The 21,487-nt window shown below is 43.7% G+C and overlaps 1 protein-coding gene across 2 annotated transcripts in view; it reads left to right on the forward strand.

Annotated features, from left to right (window-relative positions):
• The window catches only part of LOC106568268 (hypermethylated in cancer 2 protein), a 28,343-nt gene extending 9,557 nt beyond the window's left edge, over positions 1 to 18,786 (forward strand). The window contains exons 1-3 of one of the 2 annotated variants that reach the window (XM_014138442.2): positions 4,173 to 4,473; positions 10,996 to 11,237; positions 11,480 to 18,786. In XM_014138442.2, coding sequence (XP_013993917.2) covers positions 11,019 to 11,237; positions 11,480 to 12,826 — 1,566 coding nt within the window. In that variant the 5' untranslated portion in view covers positions 4,173 to 4,473; positions 10,996 to 11,018 and the 3' untranslated portion in view covers positions 12,827 to 18,786. Of the gene's footprint in view, positions 1 to 4,172; positions 4,474 to 10,995; positions 11,238 to 11,479 lie in introns of those variants that run through there. The other variant, XM_014138441.2, reaches the window with a different exon arrangement.
• Positions 18,787 to 21,487: the final 2,701 nt, after the last annotated feature.

The following is a 21,487-nucleotide window of genomic DNA, read 5'->3' on the forward strand; positions in this document are numbered from 1 at the left end:
AGTCTCCCAGTCCCTGCCTCTGAAAAACATCCCCACAACATGATGCTGACACCACAATGCTTCACCCTAGGGCTGGTGCCAGGATTCCTCCAGACGTGATGCTTGGCATTCAGGACAAAGAATTCGGTCTTCTTTTCATCAGACCAGAGAATCTTGTTTCTCATGGTCTGAGAGTCTTTAGGTCCCTTTTTGGCAAACTCCAAGTGTGCTGTCATGTGCCTTTTACGGAGGAGTGGCTTCCGTCTGGCCACTCTACCATGAAGGCCTGATTTGGTGGAGTGCTGCAGAGATGGTTGTCCTTCATGAAGAATCTCTACAGAGGAACTCTGGAGCTCTGTCAGTGACCATCGGGTTCTTGGTCACCTCCCTGACCAAGGCCCTTCTCCCATGATTGCTCAGTTTGACTGGGTGGACAGCTCTAGGAAGAGTGGTGGTGGTTCCAAACTTCTTCCATTTAAGAATGATGTAGGCCACTGTGTTCTTGGGAACCTTTAATGCTGCAGATATGTTTTGGTACTCTTCCCCAGATCTGTGCCTTGACATAATCCTGTCTCGGAACTCTACGGACAATTCCTTCAACCTCATTGCTTAGTTTTTGCTCTGACCTGCACTGTCAACTGTGGGACCTTATATAGACAGGTTTGTGCCTTCCTAAATCATGTCCAATCAATTGAATTTACCACAGGTGGACTCCAATCTAGTTGTAGAAAGGGTGATCAATGGAAACAGGATGCACCTGAGCTCAATTCCAAGTCTCATAGCAGTGTCTGAATACTTATGTAAATAAGGTATTTCTGTTTATACAAAAATGTATAAAAACCTGTTTTGGCTTCGTCATTATGGGGTATTGTGTGTAGATTGATGAGATGTTATATTTTCTTTACCCGTTTGAGAATAAGGCTGTAACGTAATGTGGAAAAAGTCAAGGGGGTCTGAATACTTTCCGAATGCACTGTATGTGATGTGAGCGTATGTTAGTCAAAAGAGTCAGTGCAAAAGGTGGTCAGTACAGATATTCTGGGTAGCTATTTGGTTAACTATTTAGCAGTCTTATGGCTTGGGGGTAGTAGCTGTTCAGGGTCCTGTTGGTTCCAGACTTGGTGCATTGGTACCGCTTGCCGTGCGGTAGCAGAGAGAGTAGTCTATGACTTGGATGGCTGGAGGTTGGGAATTTTTAGGGCCTTCCTCTGACACAGCCTGGTATAGAGGTGATGTACTGGGCTGTGCGTACTACCCTCTGTAGTGCCTTGCAGTCAGATACCAAGCAGTTGCCATACCAAGCGGTGATGCAGCTAGTCAAAATGCTCTCAATGGTGCAGCTGTAGAACGTTTTGAGGATCTGAGGGCCAATGCCAAATCTTTCCAGGCTCCTGAGGGGGAAGAGGCGCTGTCGGGCGCTCTTCACAACTGTGTGGGTGTTTGTAGACCATGTTCTTTCCTTAGTGATGTGGACACAGAGGAACTTGAAGTTCTAGACCCGCTCCACTACAGCCTCGTCGGTGTGGATGGGGCCGTGCTTGGCCCTCCATTTCCTTTAGTCCACGATCAGCTCCTTTCTCTAACTGATATTGAGAGAAAGGTTGTTGTCCTGGTACCACACTGCCAGGTCACCTGACCTCATCCCTATAGGCTGTCTCATCATCGTTAGCAAACTTAATGATGGTGTTGTAGTCATGCGCGGACACACAGTCGTGGGTGACCAGGGTGTGCAAGAGGGGACTAGGCACGAACCCCTAAGGGGCCCCCGTGTTGAGGGTCAGCGTGGGGGATGTTTTGTTGCCTGTACTCTCACCACCTGGGGGTGGTCCATCAGGAAGTCCAGGATCCAGTTGCAGTTCTCACATAGGTGTTCTTGTTATCCAGGGAAGCTTAGCAGAGGTAGAAATGCTTGGGTGATTAATGTTAGTTCAGGGTAAGTTACACATAGTGGACTTCCTGCTAGGGCACACCGCCTCAGTGCTAGTAGTATACATCTGGTTCATAGGCACATGATTACTGCATACAATAGCTGTGGGATCTGCAGAGGTATTCAGGGCAGTTAGAGGTACATAAATTAGGTACATTACATTGTGTCTTCCAACGCCCCTGGGATAATGTACATTTTCTGAAGCGTTATGACAACTCAGCGACACAATGGTAGGGATTAACTGAGCTGGGCGTTGGGTCATAGATAAGTCATTGTCTCAACACAGCCTTATAATGCTGTGAAAGGAAAAAGTTAACGTCGATCCACTGAAGCAAAACGGACAAGTGAAAAGCTGCGTAATGGAGAGTTGAAAAAAAGAGAAGGGAGGTCCAGGAAAGTAATGTTTGGGAAAGTTTTGGTGAAGTGGTAGAGGATGATAGCAATGCTTATGTTATGTGTGATGATTATGAGGTGCTATACAAATTCGACAGTAACAAGAAGGGGACTTTAAACAGGCCTCTGGCACGTCAAGGGAACTGTAGCCTACTGTTCAGAGGGGTTAAATGGAAACTGAAATCTGGACACTGACTATAATCTTTCAGTCTTAATATTAACGCCTGCAGAATTAAGCATTCCTTGCAGTAAAATGATACACCAAATGTACATTTTGGCTCAGGAACAGGAGTGGAGAAATATGATTTCTTTCTTTCAGCATCATGAGAGAATGCGACTGTGCATTTTTCATTTTTTTATTTATTGTATTTTGTCCCTGATCCTAAACGTCTTTTCTCAGCGAAAGAACCCGAGATGACAGAACTTTACCTATGTCAACTAGATTGATGCATTCATTCTATCATTTATGACATTATTCTGGTTCGCAAGGGTTGATTTAGTCTTCCAGGGCAGGGTTCCCCAAACCCAGTCCTGCGGCCCCCCTGGGTGTATGTTTTGTTTTTCTCCCTAGCACTACACAGCTAATTCATATAATCAAAGCTTGATGAGTTGGTTATTTGAATCAGTTGTGTAGTTCTAGGGCAACAACCAAAACGTGCACTCAGTGGGGGCCCCAGGACCGAGTTTGGGAAACCCTGTTCTAGGGCAGCATGTCATGACGGAAGAGAAGCTGCATGTATCTAATTACAGATAAGCCTACTGATAGCCTACCGAAATTCTAAGCAGAAACGTATCTGTCAAACCTGACAAAACAATCGGTCCCCCATCTCTGACTGTAGCCTAAAGCACCATTTCTATATTTGCAGGTTAGGGTCACATTTTCACTTCATCACTTAGTCGGGCGGTTGAGGATGGGTTTTAGCAATTGCGGGTGAACAAACAGCTGACCCGCGCACCACTACTACCTATATTGCCTTTTTTGGGGAGCCTTTTGGGCCCCCTACGGGCTTCAGCCCCTGCATTAATCCAGCCCTGGCTAGTTAGGAGTAAACGTGACATGAGCTATCCTTGCGGTGGCCTTTCCCAGAACACCTTGGGTGAACCTGGCTCTGTAAGTGTCACAATGGGTACAGCTTTAAGCCAGGTTCATAACTCTGCAGTTTACGAGGTTCTCTCAAATCTGTGACCAGAGCCCTGTCGAGTTTGAGGAGTTACCCAGGTAACTTTGGTCAACTGAGTTCAACTGCGCGTTCAGGCCGTGCGTCCCAGTCAATGGTGGTCACAGAGCCGTATAGCCTTTTCACAATGAGACGCCGGACTATCGAGTCCTAGCATACAGTATGTGGAATATGATTTACTCTTAACTCCATTTATCCTGAATGAAGTGTCTGAGCCACGAGTTGAGGACCAATGGAATCAGATTCCCTTCCTCTTGCAAAGATTGCATCATGCCCTTATTTTACTTTTACATTATTTCATTTTTACAATAAACATACAGACAAGAAAAGCACCATAACATTAATGGGAACCAGGTATGTGTAATGAGACAAGACAGTCTGGGGTTGCTGGTCAGACCTGAGCTGGTGAACGGAATGAGCAGCAGTACCAGGGGAATCCGTGACAGATATACGCTTTTTGTGCTTATGGAACATTTCTGGGATCTTTCATTTCAGCTCATGAAACATGGGAGCAACACTTTACATTTTGCATTTATATTTCTGTTCAGTATAGTTTCCTTCATAGTGTACCCCTCTGATTGGCTCCACTCCAGGTTACCTCTCCTCCTATTGGCACTCTGGCAGGAAGATTATTGGTAGCTAACCTACTCCTAGCTTCTCCGTACGTAGGGGTTCCAGCAGTTACATTCACCCAGCTGTGTTTTAATGTTTAGAAACGTCAATCATCGCTTTCAAAACGGTTTTCCAAACATATGCTGGTATGCTCCATATCGTTCATGTTAGCGAGAATTTACTTACAGTAGCAGTTTTGCACAGATCCACAAGCTGTGTGCCTCCAGTTTCCGAACTACACTTCCTTCCCAGTTACGCTTAAACACAGCACTGATGTTTGGAGCACGCTAGATAGGAAGCTACCTATGCCAATTAACTATGTCTTCCGAAAACAAGCGATGTAACGTGGAGATACGGCCGTGTGTGACCCCTAACCCTAAGAAGGTGTAGTAATTTAACCTTTTAAAAATATATCTATATTATTATCAAAGATGCGTTCCTTATGTTTCCAAAAACATACAGCAAGCAATGTGTGTTTGTTTCGACTAGCGTTGGGGCTCTTAACAAAACTTCCCCGAACAGAAGATACTATCGCCAATAGGCGCTAAAGCAGTTTGCATCTATGAATGGGGTAGCCTACTCCATACTGGCAGCCCGTCTCATTTCAGGTATCTGGGATTAATGCAATCCAACCCCCCTCCCTTCCCACTGAAAGGAAGGAACGGAACATGACATTAACATGACATGAACCACGGCGACCCAGTACACCAGTTTCTGGTTAGAATAAACTCTGTCAACATTAACACAGAGGACGTTTGACGATCAGAGGCTTATTTTGAAAAATGTCAAGAATGTCTTGCTCACAATGCCTTGCTCACTTGTTCAAATATCTCTACCTCTCTAAAGTCTTGTGCGTGTATGTGGACAGTTCCAGCCCAGCACTTAAACTTTGACCCTGCTGCTATCTTGGACCGGGTCTCTCTTGCAAAATAGATTTTTATCTCAATGAGACTAACCGGGGTAAATAAAGGATAGGTTAAATCGATTGGGTGGGTACTGATTAGGATTAGACCCCTGCTAGCTGTCCAGGACCAGGCTGGATGACCTCCGGCCTAAACAAACCTCCAGTAGAGTGATTCAATACGAAGCAAGGACAAAAAAATACCAGGATTTTGGTTATTTTCACAAGAAGGGTCCTTTTGTAGGAAGGATTGTTAAAATACAGTATATTTTACATTTGTTTTTAAAAGCATAATGGAGAAATAATCAAAGTTGGCATATTTATGACATTTTGGCCTTAGCAAGATTGTGAACCGAGGGTTGTGAGGTGAGAGAGGATAGTAAATAAACAGTGTTTATTGATGAATTAAGGTAAATATGTCATTTTTCTCAGATCCTCACAGGTTTTGTGATTTAAGTTGGCGTGTGTGGTTGTGTTCAAGAGGTTGCACTACGTTTTTTGAAGATATACCAGAAACGCCTAACAAATGGCTTGTATGCCCAGAGGGCATAGCCTAATTCCAGAACTAGTATTACCAGCTTGGCAACCACCTCTATACTTGCACTAATTTTAGCCTGTGGTTTGCTGGCTTCGGTTTGTTTTTCACAGCTTTGGAATAAGATGAATAACTTTCAACAAACTAAGAATATTAACTGAATCTGATGTATGCAGTGGTGGAAAAAGTACTCAATTGTCATACTTGAGTAAAAGTAAATGCTATACATCAAATTCCTTATATTAAGCAATTCAGACAGTATGATACTTTTTTTTTAGACAGAAGTTGGACACTCCAAGAATTTCCAAACTCAGTATTTGTGTTTAGTGAGTCCACCAGATCAATGGCAGTAGGGATGACAAAGCGTTATATTGATAGGTGAGTGAATTGGACCATAATTCTGTCCTGCCTGAGCATTTAAAATGTAACGAGTACTTTTTGGTGTCAGGGAAAATGTAAGGGAGTAAAAAGTCTATATTTTCTTTAGGAATATAGTGGAGTAAAAGTAAAAAATATAAATGGTAATGTACAGAAACACCCAAAAACTACTTAAGTAGTACTTTACAGTATTTTTACTTAAGTACTTTATACCACTGGATGTATGTACCGGCACCCCCCTGTATATATTGTTATTTTTTACAGCTGGTCTTTAATTACTTGTTACTTGTATCTCTTATTCTTATCCATATATATATTTTTTACTGCACTGTTGGATAGGGGCTCGTAAGTAAGCATTTCACTGTAAGGTCTACTACACCTGTTGTATTCGGCGCATGTGACTAATAAAATTTGATTCGATGTAAGGCTGGCCCAGCAATATAGGCTAATTGAATAAAAGACATTGGTGGATCCCTTCGCCCACCCTCTCTGCACGTAGGGCATTATCCATTTTGTGGTAGACGAGTAGGCCTATCACCTAATTGATTTTTCTTTTCGTCTCAAGATTTCGTTCTCTCAACTGTCTCAATGAATCATATATTTCAGATCAGGGTTTATTATTATTTTAGGAAATTTTGATCCAAGGTATACCCACGCTAATAGAGATTTATATGTGATCGTATACAAATGTAAGCAAGATTTTAATGAATTGTTTTCGTTAAATATTATATCTATTTGGACTTCTTGCGGTCAATTTCCAGTCTACAAATGATTTGTAATTATGTTCTGGCCACCTGACCATCCGCTCCAGAAAAACATCGTCCCGCGGATGAATGTAGTTGTTGATCCCTGTTTTAGATCATGGTAGAACAACACTGGTTTGGAATGCTTGTAGGATGAGGGTCACAGCATTGAATTGAAATGTTTCTCCAGTATGTCAGAAACATTGGGCTTTTGCAACATAGCAACCAGTAGCATGGATTTAACGTTTTGCTGCGTAGGTTAGACCAAAATCCAGCAGAATTTCTACAAAATAGTGGATATAGCTGAAATAAAAAAGAATTGTTATGGAATTGTGTAGATTTTGTTATTTGTTTATTTATTTTTTTAAAAAAACCATTTTCTGATCGCTGCCACTATCTCTTAGAATGTTTCCTGCTGTTAAATCTCTAATGATTTCTACCCATTGGTTCCTGAAGAATATATAACAAAAGCATCATGATTGTTTACATCTGCTGGTACAACTGTCTTACCCTATCATAACCCAGACTGGGCCTGAGGGTATTTTACTCACATTTGTATGTTTTATTGCCATTTCAGTTTTACACAAACAATGTGTAGCAATATGTTTAAAACTGTGGCGTCAAATCAATGTTATTATGTGCTGCCAGTCCCTGCTTTTTTAGCTTTGTCTATACGTTTTAGTGGTTCCGTTTCCTCAGCCACATTCCTCCGATTTATACAGAGTCGCAGGGCTACTGTTTGGCTGAAACACAAACTCAGGATTGTGGCTGTAAAAACATACTGGCCTTTTTTGGTTGAACTGAATGAACACAAACTTGGACAGAACAAAGTTACCATAATATGATGCAAATAGACTTTAAAAAAAATAATCTTCCATCACAAGGTAGTAAGAGCCAGCCAACTACACTCCTCAAATCTTGGCATGCATCTTAAGATTCTAACAAACTAATTCTGTTAGGAGTTAACATGTGTTTAGTAATAATTCTGTTAGCTAGTTAGGAGTTAACATGTGACATGGGCTATCCTTGGGGTGCCCTTTTCCAGAACACCTTGAGTAAACCTGGCTCAACAATGTGGACGTTATTTTTCATGTCATGTTCAGCCCACCTGGTGAGTGGAAAGGCCGGTTTTTTTTATTCCTAGAAAACAGTTAATTTAAGTTAATGAGCATTAAGGAGAGTATCAATTGGACTGGCTCAGATTATCAGTATTCCCTAGGTTTTACCAGAGGGCCAAACTGCTTCCTGTAGCGGACCTAATGCCTGAAGCCCAGCTAGATTACCAGATCATGTGATTTACTTCCAGTGATCTCTGCCAGGAAGACAAGATGAAACACTGGACAGACAAACTGAACATGGGCTAACAGAACATAGGATATTACAGAAAACAGGTTAGAACCCACAGGCTAGGACTGAACACTAGAACAGTTACAGAACACAGGCCAGAACAGAACAGACTGGAACCGTTACACAACACAGGCTGGAACAGAACAGACTGGAACCGTTACACAACACAGGCTGGAACAGAACAGACTAGAACCGTTACAGAACACAGGCTAGAACAGAACAGACTAGAACCGTTACAGAACACAGGCTAGAACAGAACAGACTAGAACCGTTACAGAACACAGGCTAGAACAGAACAGACTAGAACCGTTTACAGAACACAGGCTAGAACAGAACAGACTAGAACCGTTACAGAACACAGGCTAGAACAGAACAGACTAGAACCGTTACAGAACACAGGCTAGAACAGAACAGACTAGAACCGTTACAGAACACAGGCTAGAACAGAACAGACTAGAACCGTTACAGAACACAGGCTAGAACAGAACAGACTAGAACCGTTACAGAACACAGGCTAGAACAGAACAGGTAACCTATATTGAACTGTATTAGTAAACAGGAGTGTTTATCAGAAGCTAGCAAGGCTAACTCATTGATCCTGTAGGCCAGACATCCTCTCCAGACCAGACCACCTGGTTATATGGCCTGCTCTCTGTTCTCTCTTCCCTCCAGACGCCCTGGTTACGGCCTGTTCTGTCCAACCTGCCTTCCTGGTTACAGCTTGATTATATACTGTAAGTCTATGGTTCTCTCATCTAAAGCGATGAGGTGATTTTTGAGCAGGCAGGAAAGGAGGGGGGCAGAACGGGGCTGTTAGGCTCATAAATGGACCCTCAGCATCTTATCACCATCAGTGTGTTGTGCAGTCGTTAGATGGATTACCCAAACAACTCTTTTGTTTCAGTGTGTATTTTTTGGGGAGGGAGCATGTATTTTGTGATACTGTATCGATGTATGGCAAGACGGATGAGATGCATTGTTATCAGTAGTAGTATTTCAAATGTTGTACCATCCTGTTTTTAAATTACCCAAGGGTCCCGTGCAGCTCAGTTGGTAGAGCATGGTACTTGCAACGACAAGTTTTGTGGATTTGATTCCCACGGGGGACCAGTATATGTATGAAAATGTATACACTCACTACCTTAAGTTGCTCTGGATAAGAGCGTCTGCTAAATGACTGAAATGTAAATGCTACTCGTACAGATGTAGGGCAGCGGATTGGAGGAGGGGATATGGAGGATTAGAACTGGAGAGTAGTTCAGTTTGAAGTTTTGCTGAAGCTCAGTACTGTAAATAGAACTACTGTTAATTGCTCCAATCAAGTTGTTTACATAAAAACCTTTATCTAAAGCAGTTGTTTGAATACCAATACCTGGCATATGATAATGGTTGTAGGCTCATGTTCACAGTAAGCCTGTTACTAACACTGATTATACACTGAGTGTACAAAACATCGTCACCTGCTCTTTCCATCACATAGACTGACCAGGTGAATCCAGGTGAAAGCTATGATCCCTTATTGATGTCACTTGTTAAATCCACTTCAATGTGTGTAGATGAAGTGGAGAAGACGGGTTAAAGGATTTTTAAGCCTTGAGACGCACCAGTTTGTGCCAAGAACTGCAACGCTGCTGGGGTTTTCACACTCAACAGAATCCTGCATCTATCAAGAATGGTCCACCACCCAAAGGACATCCAGCCAACTTGACCCAACTGTGGGAAGCACTGGAGTCAACATGGGCCAGCATTTCTAACACCTTCTAGAGTCCATGCCCCGACGAGTTGAGCATGTTCTGAGGGCAAAAGGGGGGGGGTCTACACTTCTTTGTACACTCTGTGTCGATCCCCAGTCTGTGAGACATGAAGTATTTGTGTTCTGCTATAAGAAGACCCTGTTTTCCCCTGATACCACACCAGTGTACGGTAGCCTATGATTTTCTGCTGGGATCTGTATTCTGGCGAGGTTACTGACTGGCTAAACCAATTGTTTAACACAGTAAATGAAGTCTGTTAGGCTGCGTAGGGGAGGCAGGTAGCCTAGTGGTTAGAGCGTTGGACTAGTAACCGAAAGGTTGCAAGATTGAATCTCCGAGCTGACAAGGTAAAAATCAGTCGTTCTGCCCCTGAACAAGGCAGTTAACCCACTGTTCCTAGGCTGTCATTAAAAATAAGAATTTGTTCTTAACTGACTTGCCTAGTTAAAAAATAGGCAGCCCAATTTATGATATTTTTTCCTCAAATTTGGTCTTTTGACCAATCACATCAGATCTTTTTCAGAGCTGATCTGATTGGTCAAAAGAAAAAAGAGATATCAGAATTGGGCTGCCTGTGTGAACGCAGCCTAACTTGTTTCTTTTTCAAAAGCAGTTAATCATTTGTCATTATCAAAACCCCACCTGAATTCTCACTTCACATACTGTCACGGTGGGTGTATGTTAATGTGAGAGTTAGCGATGACACGTGCAGTCCTGTACCCGTGTAATGAGTTCCATTTCTAGCTGATCAGGAGCACATCGTCTCTACTGGGTTAGCTGATGATAATGCTGATGATAATGCTGATGATAATGAACAGAACAATACCACGGTTACTTTCTCTGGTTCCTCAGAATCTATTGCTACCAGAGAAGCTACAATGGGCCAAGAATAAATGGTAGAGCAACAAACCAAAAATATTGAGGTTATTTTTACCAGGTTTTTGATATTTGTTGTTGTTCGTTAGTGGGTTGGTGGTTGGTTTATTGCGTTGGTTATCTTTCTTCCTCCTGCCAGTATGTTGTTGAGGCCCGTCTTTGAGGGAAGCAGTGTGATGGTTTGAGGGTGAGCAGAGAGGTGTAACGTATTGGCCATACTTGGGCAACTTTTTACATTTCTTTTTTTAGGCATCCTGGGCATTGCAAGAATTCAGGAGCACGTTTGGACCTGCAGGAGTTTAAATTAGTCTAAGAACATTAGTGGTTGGATTTCTTTGAGTTGTCAGACGTGAACTCTCCCTCTCTCCCCAGGTGTGTAAACCAAAGTGTATGTGATGGAACAGCAGAATCATTCAAAGCAGCTGCTGCTGCAGCTGAACCAGCAGCGAGCCAAAGGATACCTGTGTGATGTCATCATCGTGGTGGAGAACGCGCTGTTCCGCGCCCACAAGAACGTCCTGGCGGCCAGCAGCGTCTACTTCAAGTCGCTGGTCCCCCACGACAACCTCATCAACCTGGACACAGAGATGGTCAGCCCCTCCATTTTCAGACAGGTGGGTCACTTGACGGGCAGTGTCTCACTGACAGCAGTCACATATACAGACATATTTGTATGGGACTCTGTCATTCAGGTCATTTAATAGCCACAGACAGTACACATTAATCAACGTTTTAGTTTCAACATCAATGCTGTGAAGCTTAGCTGTTTTATCTGCATTCTGATATCAACTTGCTGTGAAACAAATTGCTCATTGGGACAATATAAAGATTACTCTCTACCCCCCCTTTCGTCTAGGTGTTGGACTTCATCTATACAGGTCGTCTGTCCAGTTCTGACTTCGTCAGTGACCACAGTATCTCGTCTCTGCTGATCGCCGCCTCCTACCTCCAGCTGACTGAACTGGCAGCTCTCTGTCGCAGGAAGCTCAAACACAACGGACAGACCCCCTCCAGCTCCAACAAGATGACCCCCTCCTCCTCCACCTCCCCAACCCCAAATGGACACACCCCTGGCCCCCTCTGCCTCTCCTCCACCCCTCTCCACAACCACCAGCACCATAACAACCACTCAGGGTCCAAGAAGGGGAGCCAGAGACCGGGCCAGGAGGGAAGGCTGAGAGAGGATCTGTCCGAGAAGGTGTTTATTTCGGGCTCCCGCTGTGCCTCCCTCAGCCCCTCTGGAGAAGGTAGGAGTAATGGGCTGGGACTGGACCTGTCCAAAAGGAGTCCGTCAGAGAGCACTGCCACAGAGGAGGTGTCCCCCAGCAGTCTGCTCCAGAGCTCTTCCCCCCACTCCTCCTCTCTCTCCCCCACTCCTCCCACAACGTCTAGTGCCAAGCCAGAGCCTCCAAAGACCTCCACAGACCTGCAGCCCAGAGCCCCTCGCAAGAGGCCCCGAGGTGATAAAGTGACCCCAGAGCTGGAGGACGGAGAGGTGAATGGAGAGGAGAACGGTCTAGATCAGAGTGAGGGGAGTGGGCACAGTGGGAGAGGAGGAGGAGGAGGAGGAAGAAAAGGGAGGAGAAACGGAAACACCAACTACATCTATCGTCAGCCCCAGCCAGGGTTTGAGCCAGGTGTGGGGGACAACCTGTACGTCTGCATCCCCTGTGGGAAAGGCTTCCCCAGCTCAGAACAGCTCAATGCCCACGTCGACACACACACCCACGACCAACTCTACATGAAAGACGAGGAGGAGGAGGAAGAGGAAGAGGAATGTGGTGGATACTTGAAGGACAAAGATCCGGACACGTGCCCAGACGACTCTGCATCAAAGGGGGTGAAGCCTGACGCTGAAGAACCTGGGCATCTCTGCACAGTCTGCAGTAAGAGCTGCAAGGATGCGACATCACTACGGCAACACGAGAAGAGCCATTGGCTGAACCGGCCATTCCCCTGTAACATCTGTGGGAAGCTGTTCACTCAGCGAGGCACCATGACGCGCCACATGAGGAGTCACCTGGGCCTCAAGCCCTTCGCCTGCGAGGAGTGTGGCATGCGCTTCACCCGCCAGTACCGCCTCGCCGAGCACATGCGGGTCCACTCGGGGGAGAAGCCGTACGAGTGCCAGCTGTGTGGCGGGAAGTTCACCCAGCAACGCAACCTCCTTAGTCATATGAGGATGCACACCTCGCCCTCATAGAGGACACGTCACCATCGTTACTGCAGCTGAACCACAGCTGCCTGGGTTCTATTAGGCTGTCTACCTCATCTTCAGATAACTATCTGGACCCTCTGTTACCCATAGTACCTCCTCACCCTCGTAAACACACCTGGGTTCTACCTCATTGTCAGCTAACCATCTGGAGCCTTGGTTACCCATAGTACCTCCTCACCCTTGTAAACACACATGGGTTCTACCTCAACTTCAGAAACTCACCTTAAAATGAATTACCTCACCTTTATAACCACTCACCCTGAGTAACTTTACAAATATTTTCAACCTCTTAACAACTATCACTTATACCCTCACCCTCGTAACAACTATCTCCCATACCCTCAACGAGGGATTCATATTTTCACAAAAACCTACCAAGTTTCAATACTGGGAATAATTCATATTTATCCCAAGAGTCCCGGGAAATACCGCAAAAATTTGAAGTGCCCATTCTCAAGCCTTTAAAACCAAGATATATCACTATGCCTGGGTTCTCCCAAAATAAGATTGTCGCTGTGCCACAATGCCGGCTTGGCTGCGCCACTGTAAAGGTTTCACAGCGAGTGAAACTGATATTTAGTAATGATAGAGTAACTTTGATCACCAATGACATTGTTGTGAATTGCGAAACAGGCCGTTCATGAATTCTGAGCATTATCATGTTACTCAATTAATTTAGCCCAGGACTACTGCTGAAATCTGCTATCTGGAGACAGAGCGTGCTCAGAACCCACAGAGCGTGCTCAGAACCCACAGAGCGTGCTCAGAACCCACAGAGCGTGCTCAGAACCCTCAGAGCGTGCTCAGAACCCACAGAGCGTGCTCAGAACCCACAGAGCGTGCTCAGAGTAGGCTATAGCGTTGTCGAATCATACAAACTCTGGAACGGCAGTCAAACAAAAGTCAAAAGTTGCTACGCTTGTTAAACTCCAACGAATGACAAAATATATCCTATTTGGCAAAATGGAGTTGATGATTATACAGATAGCAGGTCAGCTCATGAATAACTAGTAGTTGAAGAGAGGAAATTGTTTAAAGATCACTATATCTTAACGGGGACCATACTCTCCACTCTCGTACTGTTTGTTGACCTCACATTCTGTACCGACGCTCTCACATGGTCAGAAATACGAAACAGCGCAGAGAAGCGGGGGAAATGTTCCAGGTTTTTTGACATGCTTTGTTTTATTTTTTATTTATTTAACCTTTATTTAACTACCCCGGCCAAACCCTAACCCGAAAAACGGTGGGCCAATTGTGCGCCGCCCTATGGAACTCCCAATCACGGCCGGTTGTGATACAGCCTGGAATCGAACAAGGGTAGTGACGACTCTAGCACTGAGATGCAGTGTCTTAGACCGCTGCACCACTCGGGAGCCTAAGCAGACACGCATTGATAATGCAACCTATGGATTACAGAATAAAGTTAGGAATTTTCATTCGAGACAGGAGTCAAGATTCTTGGTTTCAGTGGGATTATTGGGACTATAGGAAAATAGCCTAGGCTCTATATAAGGCTTTATACTACCTGTCTCAATAGATAATACACTTGAATTTGGCTACATTATTCCACACTAAATGTTTCTGATCAGTGATAAACAAATAAATTAGCTATCACTTCTACTTGTCCAGCCAAGATAAATTAACCAAATGTATAGACAGATTCAGTGAAACAAAATCCCATTTATTGATTGACACGGGCCTTTTGTTGCGAGTAGGACATGCTACTATGCGAGTGAAGAGCAAGGAGACTTGTATAACATGCTAGCAACATTTTCTGATCAGCTAATATATGAGCAAACTAGAATAAAGATGATCATTAGCACTCACCTCAACGTGGCTAACATTTCCCCAGCCTACCAAACATCCAAACGGAGATTCAGTGAAAACAAAAATCTGACATTGATTGATTTATCTAGAGGAGTACCCCACTCTTGTCTCGAAGCAGTGCGATGGCGCTGTCTCAATTAAAACCGCTGAAATGATCATGTAGGTTACCACACACCACTACTGCTTTAAGTTAGTATAATGGTTGGATATAACTTTGGGAGTTTCAGTGTAACCAAGAATTTGATACATGCAATAAATTAGCTTTCGACTACTTTATTCTAATATTTTCATAATTCAGTTGATCATAACTAAGGTGTTTTCCTCTCTCTGCACTTTTTCTAGGCCCAATGGCTGTTTTCTCATCTCCTCACTCCGGTGCTGCCCACCTCCGCCACGTTGTTCTCAACACCAGTTTAAATCAATATAGCCTACTGTTTTCTAGAAATCTGGCATTTTTTAACCTGTGATGTCGGACCAGGCCTGGGATCAGGCTTCAGCTCACCAGCTTGGGTCGGACCGGGATCTAATTTTTAGTTCTGATGAGAACTCTAAACTGCATTCAGGTCTTGTGTGCAATCTGGCATTTGCTTTGCATTTATGACGACTTTGTAATGAAAATATGCTAGGCTAAAGGCTTCCATGTGACAACCTGTTTGGATAATGTGCCATTTTATTTTTTGCCTATCTGCTGCTGTAGATGTTGGGCATTTGGTGGAATTGCATTACTGCGACATTGGGGGAAAATTTTGTCATTTCCCGGGTCTTGTCACAATTTCTTTTCGGGAAATGTGACAAGGGGTCCAGGGACAGTCCCAGGATCCCAGTTACCAGTGTTAATCCCTACCCTCAACCTTTTAACAACTATCACCCATACCCTCACCCGCTTAACAACTATCACCCTCATCAGGGCAACCATGATTCCGTACCTCTATTTGAGAACTGTTTCTCATCTTACTAATACCAACCATTACTTCACCCTTAGAAGCCATCATAAATCCACATTGAGCCAGCCAGCCAGCTGTACTGGCTATCTCAGGGTCAACACACCACAGCTCTCCATCTGACATAAAACCAAAGACGCTTCCTCCCCATCCCAGGCGGCTGAAATATGTTTTGATGATGATGATAGCTTTTAGCATCCAACCAAACTAGCCCTCCCAGGGTGTCAGTCCCTGCTGTCGATCCTCCAGGCTGTTGTATTTGTCTCTCGCTGGCCAATTGGCTCTCCTGCCTCATTATCAGACACATACTGGACCCCAGGCATGACTGGCTAACAGTCAGTAATATTATGTTCTCCAGTTAGATGGGACAGGTTAGTCAGCCTGGCCAGTGTGCATATAATAACTTATCACCTTTACATACACTGCCTGTTGGAAACGGGGCATTATTAGAAAATGATCAGGGCTGTTCTAACAGCAATGTTTACTTTATTTGTATTTCATAGGTCAGACTTTGTAGTTTAACTTGGGGGTAAAATGTTTGAACTTAGTTCTGCTTTTGTGAATGTTTAGACTGGGTATTTCTACTTTAAAGGGTCAGGTAGGGGTGTTTATTTTTCATTTGAGGCATCATACTCTGTTGGTACTGTTGTTTTGTCTGCGTTTTTCCGTTAAAGGGCTGGTCTACTGCTACTAACCCTGTCACACTGCTACCTCTTCACTCCTCAGATGAACCATTTAATAATACTCTCCCAGTATCCCTGTATTCAGTTTGCTTTTGGTTTTCAACAAGTTCCTCTCGTCTGTTAATGCTGTGAGGAGGGGAGAATATTGCTTCCTGGATAAGTGTTTTACTGGTACTAGTGTAGGAGATTGTAAGGTGAAATCCAAAGAGAGAATTATTGCAAACTAACAACAACTAACGTTTTTCAATGTCAGCGTAGTTTTAATGATGCTATTATGTCCACTCCTAGTTCCACACAAACAGCCATGTGGTAGGAATGACTCATGTTGATTGGACCAACCTCACCTCATTGCCTTACTTTGTCTTCACTATGTCCTCAGGAGGACTACATGTCATTTCTGAACCTCTAAGAATGTGTTGTAATTGCTTTGTTTTAGACTAGTAAGTACAGTTTTAAAATTCTCTTTCCTACATGTTTATCACTTAAGTGTTGAAAAAAGTCATTTTTACTCCAGAAAAGTGTACATAACTCAGGAACATTGATGTCAGGGTCTGGTATCCATACAGTACATATCCACACTTATGAGTTCCGTTAAACTACAAAACTCTGGTTGTTTTGGTTCATTTAGAATGTCGACAAATGAAATGAAAGAGCAGAGAGAAAAAGATAAACATGTTTCAGCTGCGAGGGTGATAATTCTCACCCATATCTTCAGGGATGGTTCCTCACATTTTAACTGAAGAACCCTCCGCTGTGTTGTCAAACTGTCTGTACTGTCAGAAAGCAAAAACACTAGTTTCCTAAGTAAGAGATTTTTTAGAGGAGGTGGTTGGTGATTATCTTCTTTCAAATAACTTCTGGATAAAAGGTAGAGGTGTTTAAAATATATTATAAAATATTAGTTCTTGAATGTTATCAGCATGCATTGTATAAAAGATACAAGCTTGTTCCAAATCAACAGACTATTTTCTAAACCAAAGCACATACTGAATGACCGATGGCTTGTGTGGCGTAAAGTGTGCGTGTGTGGGAGTGTGATCTCATTGTTTACATAAACCTAACAGTCAGAGCTCAGGCAAGGAATCGTTTTTTTCACGTCTAGAAACAAAGAAAAGAACAGCATTGTTTATTTGCATGTATTGTTGAGCCTGTAAACTTAAGTATCCGCATGTTATGAAAATATGATGAAGCCATTTTTGATATGTTGTTTGTTGGTGATTGTTTGTTGTGACCAACCAAATGTTTTAGGAAGGGGTAGAAACAACATGTGTAGAGGGAGTAGGCTGTAATATCAAGTTATTTAGTCTACAACTCATTCTTTTTAAGAATAGGAAATATTACCTCAGAGTACACCAGTCAGGGATTTGGTCACAAACCCTTTATCCAGTTCCCTTATTCTATTTATCTCTTCCTGTCTCTCTCTTATTAAGTAAGTTGTTGCAGTCACTTACAGACAGTGTAGTCTATTGATGGATGTATTTATTAGTTGGATCCTGTTTTAAACCGCTTTATGATAACTCAGTGGATGGTAGTCAGGAGCTTTATTACTTTGTTACTGCTAATACAGTTTAGAGAGAAAATATGTTAAAGGGTTAGTTAACCCCAAATAGCTTGACAACCACTCTGTGTGAGAACGTCAAACCATGTTTGATTGGGTGAAATGACCCATTAAACATGATATAGCTATAAATCAGATCAAGCTCCCAGCCCAAGACACTGGAGACAGTGGGAATGTACTGCTCCTGTGGTATAGGTGTTTTTTACCACTTTTACCTCATCCAAAGCATGTAGAACACAAAGATGAAATGTTTTTTATTGTGCTACATTGTTTCCTGTTTTTCTGAGAATGTAATCTGTGTTGTTGTCATCTGTTGTATAGGTGGTCTTCTCCAGTGGTATGGGACCACTGACTCCTGGTACAGATGCAATATGTATTGTATTCTACAGAAAGCATTGGTTTTGTCAAAGCAACTTCTGTTAAAGGCTGGTATTGTTACTATTACAGAGACGCTTCTTGTTTAATCTCTATCTGAAAACCAAAGGTGTCTATGGCAGCATTAATATATGTACATAGTCACACGTGCCACTACTAATCCAAACCAAGCCACTTATGAACTAAACCAAAGGCAGTCTAAGGCAGCAGGTCTATTCATATAATTCCTAAGACTTCTGGGCATGAGACCATGTCAAAGCTGGCTTTATGTATTCATTTACTCTGTCTTTGTACAACAAGTTTCTCTGTTCTACTAAATATTTGTTCAATTATATATATTTTTCTCAGTCTTCAACATGCTTACTGAGAAACTCCAAAGTTCAATTCCTCAGAATTTGTGTTCAGGAGTTTCTTGATCCGTGTGGTTCTCGCTGCACCACCACGTGATTCAACACAATGTCATGATTCAGAGTCCACTGGTTAACCTGAAGTCTCTTAATGTACAGATATCACTGTCATCTTTATAAAGATCTTTTCATTAAACTTGATTGGAAAGAACTATATGATTCTTAGTTTTTCTTTTGTGGTGTGTGTCGGGGGGATTTGTCACTGGTGGTTATTGATGGGGTGCTGGAGAGGGCAGAAAGGGGGAGGGGAAGGGTTCAGACTAGGGGGGGCCTGTTCCAGTTGGGCATGGTTGAAGGGTGGGTTGGGGTTGGGGGAGGGGAAGGGTTCAGACTAGGGGGGCCTGTTCCAGTTGGGCATGGTTGAAGGGTGGGTTGGGGTTGGGGGAGGGAAGGGTTCAGACTAGGGGGCCCTGTTCCAGTTGGGCATGGTTGAAGGGTGGGTTGGGGTTGGGGGAGGGGAAGGGTTCAGACTAGGGGGGGCCTGTTCCAGTTGGGCATGGTTTAAGGGTGGGTTGGGGTTGGGGGAGGGGAAGGGTTCAGACTAGGGGGGGCCTGTTCCAGTTGGGCATGGTTGAAGGGTGGGTTGGGGGGGGAGGGGCATGGGGCAATGTCTACCATCTGTCTATTGTGCCCAAGTCAAATAGGCTTTCCTTCAGCAGACTGATCTCTCTCTCGCCAGCCAGCCCTCTTAGGTCCATTATCACCAGGGTGAGGAGAATGCTAGCCGCGATGTAATCAACCTAGCCCGCCTCTCGTCTCCTTTGTGATTAGAGTTGGAGAATTGGTCTGAAAGTAGTAGTACACTCCAATGTTTCATTAGATGTTTTCAGTGGAGAGAATGGCTGTCGTTTTGGTCATAGCCTGCCTGTTTGTCTTGGTGTAAACCCTGTGCACCCCACTTAGCTACTCCCCCAACACACACACTTGCCCCTGTGTCATGTCTAAATGTGATACCACTTTTGTCAAATTGATGTCAAAAGTTGAATTGTTTTGCATTTTAGATAACCCTTTACCTAATTCTCCTAACCTGCTGTGTAAGTTCTTAACCTGCTGTGAAATGTTTTGTCAAAAGCTGTATCCCTTCGAAACAACTTTGCCCCTGGGGGAGCAGAGCGGTTGATAATGTGAGGCCCATTTTAAGCCCCTCCCCTCCTGGTGTCACATGCCAGTTGACCCTTGAAGGGGTCAAGGTTCAACACAATAGGCTGCATTTTGTTTCTAACCCCTCCCTCCCTACGTCCTCCTTTCATAGCCGTCGTGACCAAATATGGCAGCAAGCAGGGATACGTAATTAGATGCATTTCAATCTGAGGGTTGGCGTGAAGGGATTTACATTTTGAAGGGACAGGCTGCTGGTTGGAGGGGGTTTTGTGGTGCTGAATCCAGAAAAGAGCAGTTAAAGCTTGAATCCTTAATTGAAAAATAACAAAGTGGCCACCTCGCCTCTGTTTTGGTAAAAAGCTGAGGGATGTGCATGGAGAAATGTAACCACTCTCAAATATATAAACAAAGCTATGGATGCAAGGACTGACCATCCATGATATCACAATTATAGTGTTAACCATGTTTTGAGGCTATACAGTGTTTGTTTACATTTACATTGTTTACAGTGTAAAACTAGCTTATATTCTGGGTTCTGATGGGGTACAACAGTTAAACTAAGCTCAAGGCATTTCTAAGTTATATTCTTCAAGAATCCATGGGTATATAAAATTAATTTACAAGTCCAAAAATGTATGAAGCAATAAAGGATTCTAGTTTTAAGGGCCTGCGCGAACTCGCCTTTGTTTTGGTCATCAAGAGCCCTGTTGGTTGAACTGTTGAGCTTGTTCCTCAGCTACTTGGAGATTAGGGTTTAAGGAGGTTATGTAGAAGTGACAACCTCTCACTCTAGTCGTAGTGGGCAGAAAGATGTGTGTGTACGGTGGGGTGGGGGGGTCTCTGAACTTCACAGCTGCCCTGAGGACTGAAAGGGCCTCTGCCCCCACACACACAGCCCAGCCCCCCCTCACCTCAGTACCCAGGCCCACCACTAAAGGACAAAGAGGGTTGGTCAGGCATCTGGGGTTAGGGTGGGTGGTGGTCCTCAGTGGGCAACATAAGGATGAAGGGAGAAACAGAAGGATGGAGAGAGCGGCGGACAAGAGCTCATAACATCTGCTGCTTTCTTTATGTGCTAATGGTTTGTGGATAGTGTGTAGACAGTCATGCCCATTGTCAACTAGATGAGCTGGTTTGATTGCCTATGCACTTGACTAGGATCACATCCAATCTCGAAAACACACAACTCTGAATGAACAAAAAACTGTTCTTAAAGGCCCAGTGCAGTCAAAAACGTGTGTTATATATATACTGAACAAAAATATAAACACAACATGTAAAGTGTTGGTCTCATATTTCATGGGCTGAAATAAAATATCCCCAAAAATGTTCATACCCAATAAAGGCTTACTCTCTCAAATGTTGTGTACAAATTTGTTTACATCCCCGTTAGTGAGCATTTCTCCTTTGCCAAGATAATCCAGCCATCTGACCGGTCTGGCATATCAAGAAGCTCATTAAACAGCATGATCATTACACAGGTGCACCTTGTGCTGGGAACAATAAAAGACCACTCTAAAATGTGCAGTTTTGTCACACAACACAATGCCACAGATGTCTCCAGTTTTGAGGGAGTATGCTATTGGCTTGTGACTGCCGCAATGTCCACCATTGCTGTTGCCAGAGAATTGAATGAGAATTTGTCTACGATAAGCCGCATACAATGTCATTGTAGAGTATTTGGCAGTACATCCAACCGGTCTCACAACCGCAGACCATGTGTAACCAAGCCAGCCCAGGACCTCCACTTC

This window comes from Salmo salar, chromosome ssa13 (assembly GCF_905237065.1).
Source record: "Salmo salar chromosome ssa13, Ssal_v3.1, whole genome shotgun sequence".
NCBI classification, from domain to species: Eukaryota; Metazoa; Chordata; class Actinopteri; order Salmoniformes; family Salmonidae; genus Salmo; species Salmo salar.